This window comes from Oncorhynchus keta, chromosome 26, assembly GCF_023373465.1.
Source record: "Oncorhynchus keta strain PuntledgeMale-10-30-2019 chromosome 26, Oket_V2, whole genome shotgun sequence".
In the NCBI taxonomy this organism is placed as follows: domain Eukaryota; kingdom Metazoa; phylum Chordata; class Actinopteri; order Salmoniformes; family Salmonidae; genus Oncorhynchus; species Oncorhynchus keta.
Genome location: NC_068446.1, coordinates 41218526 through 41229390, shown reverse-complemented (window position 1 = coordinate 41229390; position 10865 = coordinate 41218526). Strand labels below are relative to the sequence as shown.

General features: G+C 45.9%; 1 protein-coding gene across 1 annotated transcript in view; it reads right to left on the bottom strand.

Moving 5' to 3' along the window:
- Window positions 1-261: 261 nt before the first annotated feature.
- Window positions 262-10865, bottom strand: part of cep152 (centrosomal protein 152) — a 49478-nt gene continuing 38874 nt past the window's right edge. The window contains exons 23-31 of the mRNA XM_052481118.1: window positions 8096-8227; window positions 7140-7841; window positions 6860-6935; window positions 6002-6169; window positions 4287-4377; window positions 4100-4182; window positions 2449-2605; window positions 2221-2324; window positions 262-2054 (exon numbers count right to left, since the gene is read on the bottom strand). Coding sequence (XP_052337078.1) covers window positions 1087-2054; window positions 2221-2324; window positions 2449-2605; window positions 4100-4182; window positions 4287-4377; window positions 6002-6169; window positions 6860-6935; window positions 7140-7841; window positions 8096-8227 — 2481 coding nt within the window. The 3' untranslated portion in view covers window positions 262-1086. The remainder of the gene's footprint in view (window positions 2055-2220; window positions 2325-2448; window positions 2606-4099; window positions 4183-4286; window positions 4378-6001; window positions 6170-6859; window positions 6936-7139; window positions 7842-8095; window positions 8228-10865) is intronic.

The following is a 10865-nucleotide window of genomic DNA, read 5'->3' as shown; positions in this document are numbered from 1 at the left end:
ACTGACCTCCATGTCTTACAGTAATGATGGACTGTCATTTCTCTTTGCTTATTTGAGCTGTTCTTGCCATAATATGGACTTGGTCTTTTACCAAATAGGGCTATCTTCTGTATAACCCCCCCAATTTGTGAAATTCCACAAATGAACTTTTAACAAGCCCCCTCCCCCTGATAGTAGGCGTGGGAGGTGAAATGCCAAAGACACTAGGATGTGCAATATGTCTTGCATTGGCATTTTTTGGGAAATAGAGACTTTGAACTGTTGCCGAGTTAATAGAACCCTTTTTATTACAGTCCACATCAGTAAGATCTAAACGAAAAGTTATTATAAATTACATTAAAGCAACATCATTTATATTATAAAGAACTGTATTTTGTTACATGCACAGCATATCTCACAACCTTGATATAAAAAAATAGTTTAATTTAGAAAAACAACATTTTTAAAAAATCCTTCAGTACAGATAAAAAGCCATTAAAAGAACACAAGACACACAGACGGAAGAAATGGAACATTTTAGAAAAGTGGAAATCATTGACTAGAACGAAGCAAGATCACACCAGGCTTGTATCCTACTACGTATTCATCCGTTCTGGCTATAGCTATTGGTCCTAACACTCATGAACACGAGGTTTACTTGTACACGTTTGTGGCAATTTAGAATTACCGCGGCGTAATGATGGCCGCGGCGTAATGATGACCCCGGCGTAATGATGACCCCGGCGTAACGACGACCCCGGCGTAACGACGACCCTGGCGTAACGACGACCCCGGCGTAATGATGACCTCAGTCATTTCCCACATCATATCGCGTGGGGCGGTTGGTAGCCTAGCGGTTAAGACCGTTCGAATCGCCGAGCCGCCGAGGCGAAAAATCTGTCGATGTGCTCTTGAGCAAGTCACTTAAACCGAACTGCTCCTGTAAAAGTCACTCTGGATCAGAGCGTCTGCTAAATGACTCACATATTAATGTAAATGTAAAACTGAACCAAAATACTAAAATTCAAGACTCACTGAAATCTCCACTAGCTCCATTTCCTCCCTTTATAAGAACAGTGTCATGCAGAGTCTTAGGACTGTTCGCTCTTATTGTCGATGAGAGAATGGACCGTCAAAACCACCGTCCTGCTGTTGACTCCGCTTCAGCTCAGAGAACAGACTCTTAGAACACAGCCGGTTCTGGAACTGGTTCTGATTCTGCCAGTCCCCCTCAGAGCCAGGGACAGGCTCTCTGTGACTTGATCTACTACTACCAGTCTTCATACTTGGGACAGACTGAGTTAAAGCTATGGTCTGAGGCGGGACACTGGGGAAAGTCGAGGCTTTGGCGCAAAACTGAACATTGACAAAGTCTTTGTAAACTGTCACGTCAGAGTTGTCAGTGGTGTGGTCATCAGCTGAAGAAGGTCCACGCAAAGGGAACGGTTTCACAGTTTCCATTTTTCTGCCTGGGTGAGAGGAAACTGCGGGGACGTGGTGGCCATCTTGGGACCCATTACTGGACAAACTCCAATCACTCGATCCTCCTTCATCTCTAACGGGAAGCTCCTCCTGGACCAGGAAGGGTTTAGTGTTACTACGGTGACACAGGAAGTTGTCATCGTCTGATCTCCCCGACTCCGCCCCCTGCAGGTACAGCTCCCTGCTGGTCTGGGTCCTCAGAGTAACGTTAGTAAAATCACCACGGTAACAGTCGAGGGAGGTTTGACCAATTTGATGAGAGGATTTGTGAGGAGGAAGTGAGAGGAAGAGTCCCGAAGAGACATGGGGTTTCCTAAGCAAGTTTGCAGGGGATCCTTTCTCCTTTCCATTGGTCAGGAGGTTCAGGTGGGTGGGTTTACTCACAGGCCTAGTATTCCAGGTGGTGTTGGCTGCAGCTGACGTGGTTTTGGAGTCGGGCTCAGAGGACCTCTTGGCCTTCAGGATCCTCCCCTCATCACCACAGGACATGGTGATCTCAGGGAAGTGGCTAGCTGGACATGGGGTTTTATTAGGAGAACCTGACGCGTCGCCTGGGTGGTTGTCAGTAGCAGCCTCTGTCTTTGATGACGAGACTGTTGATACAAGAGATCAATTTGGAACAAGCAATCTTTTTCTTTTTATTCTTTGTTAGTTTTTTTTACATCAACAGTTGTCACAGACTCCCTAGAAGAACGATTCCATTTGATGATCCTGTACCCTGTTTATTTTCATCTTATATTAAAATCAACACGGTCTTACCCGGTAAGCTGTGGCTCTTTCCCGTTTTCCTCTTGGTAGGGGTCTCCAACACTTTGGCCATGGCTGCCAGCTTACTCGCAGCATGAATTATTTTCTTCTCAGCCCTGAAGAGGAAGGAAAGGGAGGATACACTTAGCCTTAATATAACCTTTAACCCCAAATCAACCGCTGGGCACCAGTAGAGATCTGAGAGGATTGGACAGGTGAATGCAGGTGTATGCAGCATACCCGGTGACCTGCCCCCCGTCCTCTAGAAGTTCCTGCAGACAGGTGAGGTAGTAGTGTCTCATCTTCCTGGCTGTGTCCTGCCTCTCTCTCAGCACCTCGACACGGATCATCTTCGCTGCTCGCTCCTTACTCTCCTTGAGGTAGCGTAGCATGTCACCTAGAGAATGAAACGTCATGGTACATAAGGGGACACCTGTAGCATGTCACCTGGTCAAATTAAACACCATGGTACATAAGGAGACACCTGTAGCATGTCACCTAGAGAATGAAACGTCATGGTACATAAGGGGACACCTGTAGCATGTCACCTGGTCAAATTAAACACCATGGTACATAAGGAGACACCTGTAGCATGTCACCACCTGGTAAGGAGACACCTGTAGCATGTCACCTGGTCAAATTAAACACCATGGTACATAAGGAGACACCTGTAGCATGTCACCTAAACACCAGAATGAACCTGTAGCATGTCACCTGGTACATAAGGGACACCTGTAGCATGTCACCTAGAGAATGAAACACCATGGTACATAAGGGGACACCTGTAGCATGTCACCTAGAGAATGAAACGTCATGGTACATAAGGGGACACCTGTAGCATGTCACCTGTCAAATTAAACACCATGGTACATAAGGAGACATGCATGTCAACACCATGGTACATAAGGGGACACCTGTAGCATGTCACCTGTTAAACACCATGGTACAGAATTAAACACCATGGTACATAAGGAGACACCTGTAGCATGTCACCTAGAGAATGAAACGTCATGGTACATAAGGGGACACCTGTAGCATGTCACCTGGTCAAATTAAACACCATGGTACATAAGGAGACACCTGTAGCATGTCACCTAGAGAATGAAACGTCATGGTACATAAGGAGACACCTGTAGCATGTCACCTAGAGAATGAAACGTCATGGTACATAAGGGGACACCTGTAGCATGTCACCTAGAGAATGAAACACCATGGTACATAAGGAGACACCTGTAGCATGTCACCTAGAGAATGAAACACATAAGGGGACACCTGTAGCATGTCACCTGGTCAAATTAAACACCATGGTACATAAGGAGACACCTGTAGCATGTTACCTGGTACATAAGGGGACACCAATGTCATTGAAACACCATGGTACATAAGGAGACACCTGTAGCATGTCACCTAGAGAATGAAACGTCATGGTACATAAGGGGACACCTGTAGCATGTCACCTAGAGAATGAAACACCATGGTACATAAGGAGACACCTGTAGCATGTCACCTAGAGAATGAAACACCATGGTACATAAGGGGACACCTGTAGCATGTCACCTAGAGAATGAAACACCATGGTACATAAGGGACACCTGTAGCATGTCACCTAGAGAATGAAACGTCATGGTACATAAGGGGACACCTGTAGCATGTCACCTAGAGAATGAAACGTCATGGTACATAAGGGGACACCTGTAGCATGTCACCTGGTCAAATTAAACACCATGGTACATAAGGAGACACCTGTAGCATGTCACCTAGAGAATGAAACGTTGTGGTACATAATGAGAGGCCTGCAGCATGTCCATCGTCTAAGACCATTCCCACTTCAACTGGGGTGGGTTTCTTTCCAGCCTTTTGTAGCTAAAAGTAGTATGTTTATTTCACTCACCTCTGATTTTCTCAACAGCCTTCATGTACTGCTCCCTCATCTCTTCAAGGCCAGCATGGAGACTCTGCTCCATGTCTGTACCCCTGCGGTGAACAGTTATTCATTTTGTTACCAGTGACTTCGCATCCGACTATAGAGATATTCAATATGGATGAGTCAAAAAAATATATAAATATTGTTTACGTACCCAGAGGATTCTTTGGCTGCAGAGCTTTTCAATTCTTCAAGTTTCTGCAGGTTGTCCTCTTTTTCTTTCCGTAGGGCCACCTCGTGCTCAACTACAAATAGAGGGAGGGAGGTGTATGGGAAAGGGGGAGGGGCAAGGAAAGACACGGAATTAGACTCACTCAGGCAATCGATGATCAATTTATCACTTGATGCAATCCTTTTTGTGAGCCTCAACACTAGAACCGCCAAAACTAGAACCACTAGAACCGCCAAAACTAGAACCACTAGAACCGTCAATAACTTAATTTCAATAAAAACCTTGAACCCACCCGTCCCTTTTCTAAATATGTAGAATAGCCGGGCCTCGAACGAGTACAAATAGCCGCCAGTCTAATAAATCCATTAAAAAAAAAATACACAATCACGTAGAAATCCATTCATATTTTGTTTAGGAACGTCATAAAAAATATTTAAACAATTACAATTTATTTCAAAATAACCCGAAAAACGTGTTTTGGTTGTATTCATCTGTGCTTAATATCAGAGACTATGGCTGCTCCATGCTAATGAAATTACCTTATTGATTTAGCAGTCATCACAGGCTTATATACCCCTGCCCTACCACAGTAAAACGCATATATATTATACAGTAAGACTATAACATATCAGAACAAAATAGAAAGGATATTTTTCCCCGAATGGCTATTGCCGATTGTCGCCAATACAGACTCGGGTACCTTAACAATGAGATATTTGACAGAGACCATCCAAGCAATTTGTAGAGTTGTTTTTGGTATATAAAAACATTAAATAGGTTCATTAGAAACCTTGGAATCGGCTCCTTCAGATAGGGTATAGCAATGACAACGTCTGGCCTGCATGGACCTCTATAGGACGATATGGATAAAATGCTATTAGCTTAGCGCCATTCCCATCTTTGTTCATCAGTGTCTTCATTCTCAATTCGATTAGATTGTCTCCCATCACACTAGTGTCAATTTAAAATGTTGTCGTTAGACCACAACTAATATTATTATTATTCATTTCAATATAGTTTAGTAAGAGCATCTGTTGTCTTACAGCCCGAAAATACACCACCGTCCTATTTTAATAGTTACAGTCTACGTGCTTCTGGATCAAATCAATACATTTTCTGACTGATTAGAATACACATTTGGTTTCCAGAGGTTTCTTAGGATCTATTTTAACATAATAAATGCATTCATTTAGCAATTTCTTATGGAATATAAATGGAAATATCCAAAAACGTTCAGAATGACCGTCATGGCCAATTCTGGTAGTTTTTACAACCCTGGCTCCTACAACCTGGGCACGTCTAGACAATTCTTTCAGATCTGAATGATGTAAACAATATGGTCATATTTCTCCTTTTCTCTTTTGACAGGCTAGGTGAAAGATTTTCCAAATAGTGTACACATATCGAGGCTTGTTAGATCTGTAGACGCCTCCTAAATACCCAAGGCAGCGCTTCCCAAACTTGGTCCTGAGGCCCTCTAGGGGTGCACCTTTCGGTTTTTACCCATAGCCCTACAGAGCTGATTCAAATAATCAAAACTTGATAATAAGTTGATCATTTGAATCAGCTGTGTAGCGCTATGGGCAAAAAACAAAAAATGTACACCCCCTTTTAGTCCCAAAGTCCAGGATGAAGAACCACTGGCCTAAGGAATAGGGGCCAAGGGTTGATTTGGGATTCAACGGGGAGTTTGTTACCTTTGAGGCACTGCATTGAGGCCTTGTGGTCTTTGACGGTCATCTGTAGCTGTCTACAGGCCTTCTCGAGATGCCTCTGGAGGTCCCGACTCCTCTTCTGCAGCTCGGACACGGTCTCAGCACACCGCTTCCCACAACCACCCTCTTCCGTCTTCTGAGCAGCGGAGCCTGTATAAGTGGAAGAACAACATATTAAAATCAGACTTTTAAATGTTTTTTCTCTCACTCAAATTTGGTAACAGTGGGTTTCTGAGGATAAGAGTGGGTTTCTGAGGATAAGAGTGGGTTTCTGAGGATAAGAGTGGGTTTCTGAGGATAAGAGTGGGTTTCTGAGGATAAGAGTGGGTTTCTGAGGATAAGAGTGGGTTTCTGAGGATAAGAGTGGGTTTCTGAGGATAAGAGTGGGTTTCTGTGGATAACGGTGGGTTTCTGTGGATAACTGTGGGTTTCTGTGGATAACTGTGGGTTTCTGTGGATAACTGTGGGTTTCTGTGGATAACAGTGGGTTTCTGAGGATAACAGTGGGTTTCTGTGGATAACTGTGGGTTTCTGTGGATAACAGTGGGTGGGTGGGTTTCTGTGGATAACAGTGGGTTTCTGTGGATAACAGTTAACAGTGGATTTCTGTGGATAACAGTGGGTTTCTGTGGATAACAGTGGGTTTTTGTGGATAACGGTGGGTTTCTGAGGATAACTGTGGGTTTCTGTGGATAACTGTGGGTTTCTGTGGATAACTGTGGGTTTCTGTGGATAACTGTGGGTTTCTGTGGATAACAGTGGGTTTCTGTGGATAACAGTGTCTGCCACATTCCATTCACAGTACATCAGTGAATAGAGAAGACTTGAGAAGAAACATACTATGAATCTGGTTGAGTTCTTTCTCATGACGCTCCTGAGTTTCCTTCAGAACCTGGCCAAGCCTCTCCTCGCTGATCTGTAGAACAACATGGAATTAGTATTAGTCAGACCCGGGTCAGAGAGTCACCTCGAGATTAAACTATCGATGTCTTACACAATACAGAACCCCTGCTTCCATGTCACGGCTCTAAAGTCTAATGATACTAGTTATCACACTGGTCGGTAGAATGTGTGAGAGAGAGCGAAGGGAAAAGAGAAGGAGAAAGAGAGAGACAGCCACCTTCTTCAACTCCTTCTGGGCCTGGGCAACAGCTTTAAAGAGGAGGTCTTTACAGGTAGACATGAGGAGTTCTCTGACGCTCCCGCTGGCTCTCCTCCTCCCCTCCACCTCTCCTCCGTTCTCCTTCTCTTTGTAGGCTCCTCCTCTGAGGAGCACAGACTGCACCTCCTTCAGCCCAGCCTTAAGCTCCCGGAGCACCTCCTCACGTTCCTCCGCTCTTCCCTGCCTCCTCTCCTCCTTGCCCCTCCTATCCTCCTGCCTCTTCCAGTCCTCCTCTCGGTCCCTCAGAGCCTGTTGCAGCTCAGCCTCCGTCTGCAAAAGGAGCTCTTTCCTCTGGCGCTCCGCCTCCCCATTCGCCTCCTTCCGCACATCCTTCTGCGCCTGTTTCAGCTTCTCCTCCTGGAAAGCCTGCAGGGAGGAGATCTCCTGCTGTTTCTCTCTGTTCCAGGAGGCTCTGGCTGCAAGTAGCTCGGCTTTCAGCAGGGCAGCCTTCTCCTCCTTCTCATGGTCAAGCTGGCTTTGCAGATCATCCACCTGGCTCTGCAGATGTGCCACCTCCTCCACCTCGGTCTTCAGGTCCTCCTCCAGCTGCCTCCAACGCCGCACCTCCTCTTGGAGCTCCTCAACCCTCTGGTCTCCTCCCTGCTCGTCCTCCTCCGAACTCCTCAGCCTCTCCTCTGCTTCCCTCAGGGCTAGGGACACCTGACACAATCAGAGAGAAACTAGAACTACAAGATGCTTTGGAGTGAAGCAGATGTTACCATCTGACTACTGGGATTAAGTTAGTTAAAAGGACCATTTCACCGCTAATCTTTCAATTCATTCATTGTTTAGATGTTAAATACTGTATAACTTAGCGACAAAAGTTGAATAGTCTCCCCAATATAAGCAACATTCAAACTGATTCAGACAAGAAACACAGAAAAACACAGTGAAACAGTGACTGTCAGTTGTACCCGTTGGTGAACATGTTTCTCCTGTTCTTTCTCCCACTTCTCTCGTTCTCTCTGGAGCGCTGCCTTATACTCCGGCAGGGAGGGGAGATCCTGGAGCCAGCGGCTGTAGGCTCTGCTTATCGCTCCTTCAACCTGTAGGGGACAAATCAGAGAGACATTCACAAAGCGTCTTAAGAGTAGAGGAGTGCTGATTTAGGATCAGTTTTGCCATTTAGGTTCAGAATGAATAAGACGACATGGACAGGAGGGATCTGATCCAAGATCAGGGGGTGTGTAATTCACTAGGAACCAAAAAAACGAAGCAAACAGGGAGGGACATACACTGCATGAACAAAAGTATGTGGACGCCTGCTCGTCGAACATCTCATTCCAAAATCGTGGGTGTTAATATGGAGTTGGTCCCGCCTTTGCTGTTATAACAGCCTCCACTCTTCTGGGAAGGCTTTCCACTAGATGTGGGACTTGCTTCCATTCAGCCACATGAACATTAGTGAGGTCGGGCACTGATGTTGGGCGATTAGGCCTGGCTCGCAGTCGGCGTTCAAATTCATCCCAAAGGTGTTCGATGGGGTTGAAGTCAGGGCTCTGTGCAGGCCAGTCAAGTTCTTCCAAATGGATCGACAAACCATTTCTGTATGGACCTCACTTTGTACACGAGGCCATTGTCATGCTGTGACAGGAAAGGGCCTTCCCCAAACTGTTGTCACAAAGTTGGAAGCACAGAATCAACTAGAATGTCCCTGTATGCTGTAACATTAAGATTCCCCTTCACTGGAACTAAAGGGCCTAGCCCCAACCCTGAAAAACTGCCCCCAACACTCTGCTTAAAATCATTAGGAGCTATAAGTAGTCAGTTAACTAACTGGTCAGTCAAGTCATATAGGGAGGGATTACATTGCCATCTTCTGGATCAGAAGTAATGTTGCCAACACCGGGTTTAAATTTATTAGGAGCTATAAGTCAACTCATCATTCTTCATTTTAGAATTAGGCTGTAACATAACAAAATGAGGAAAGAAGTCAAGGGGTCTGAATACTTTCTGAATGCTCTGTCTTTACTGTGTAAGTCTATGGAAGGGGGTGAGAACCATGAGCCTCCTAGGTTTTGTATTGAAGTCAATGTACCCAGAGGAGGACGGAAGCTAGCTGTCCTCCCTGACCATTATTCCTCCTCCACCAAACTTTTCAGTTGGCACTACGCATTCAGGAAAGTAGCGCACTATGGGCTTCCCGCCAAACACAGATCTGCCCGTCGGACTGCCACATGAGTGATTCATCACTCCAGAGATCGCGTTTCCACTGGTCCAGAGATCGCGTTTCCACTGGTCCAGAGAACGCGTTTCCACTGGTCCAGAGAACGCGTTTCCACTGGTCCAGAGAACGCGTTTCCACTGGTCCAGAGATCGCGTTTCCACTGGTCCAGAGATCGCGTTTCCACTGGTCCAGAGAACGCGTTTCCACTGGTCCAGAGATCGCGTTTCCACTGGTCCAGAGAACGCGTTTCCACTGGTCCAGAGATCGCGTTTCCACTGGTCCAGAGAACGCGTTTCCACTGGTCCAGAGAACGCGTTTCCACTGGTCCAGAGAACGCGTTTCCACTGGTCCAGAGAACGCGTTTCCACTGGTCCAGAGAACGCGTTTCCACTGGTCCAGAGATCGCGTTTCCACTGGTCCAGAGAACGCGTTTCCACTGGTCCAGAGTCCAATGATGACGAACAGTTCATGTGTTGACATTGCTTCCAGAGGCAGTTTAGAACTCAGTAGTGTGTGTTGTAACAGAGGACAGATCATTTTTTACGCGCTGCGTGCTTCAGCACTCAGAGATCTGGTTCTGTGAGCTTGTGTGGCCTACCACTTCACAGCTGAGCCATTGTTGCTCCTAGACGTTTCCACTTCACAATAACAGCTCTTACAGTTGACCGGGACAGCTTTAGCAGGGCAGATATTTAACAACTGACGTCCTGCGACAGTGCCACGTTGAAAGTCACTGAGCTCTTCAGTGAAGCCATTCTACTGCCAATGTTTGTCTATGGTGATTGCATGGCTGTGTGCTTGATTTTACACATCTGTCATCAACGGGTGTGGCTGAAATAGCCAAATCCATTAATTTTGTATCTATAGCGTGAACCTGAATGTGTCCGATAGAAACTTGTTTTCAGTTTGGAGTTAACGGTTTCCAAAGCAAAAGGTTTGATTAAATCAAATTTTATTTGTCACATACACATGGTTAGCAGATGTTAGTGCGAGTGTAGCGAAATGCTTGTGCTTCTAGTTCCGACAATGCAGTGATAACCAACAAGTAATCTAACTAACAATTCCAAAACTACTGTCTCATACACAGTGTAAGGGGATAAAGAATATGTACATAAGGATATATGAATGAGTGATGGTACAGAGCAGCATAGGCAAGATACAGTAGATGGTATTGATTACGCTGCAGCGCTACTTCCCTGAGACGCTCGATGAATATGGAGCCAACTCTGTTAGTCAGTTCAGGCCAATGTCCCTCCCCTCTGTCCCGACCTGGGCTCCAATGTTACAGAGTAGATCCCTCCCCTCTGTCCCGACCTGGGCTCCAATGTTACAGAGTAGATCCCTCCCCTCTGTCCCGACCTGGGCTCCAATGTTACAGAGTAGATCCCTCCCCTCTGTCCCGACCTGGGCTCCAATGTTACAGAGTAGATCCCTCCCCTCTGTCCCGACCTGGGCTCCAATGTTACAGAGTAGATCCCTCCCTCCCTGTCCCGAACTGGGCTCCAATGTTACAGAGT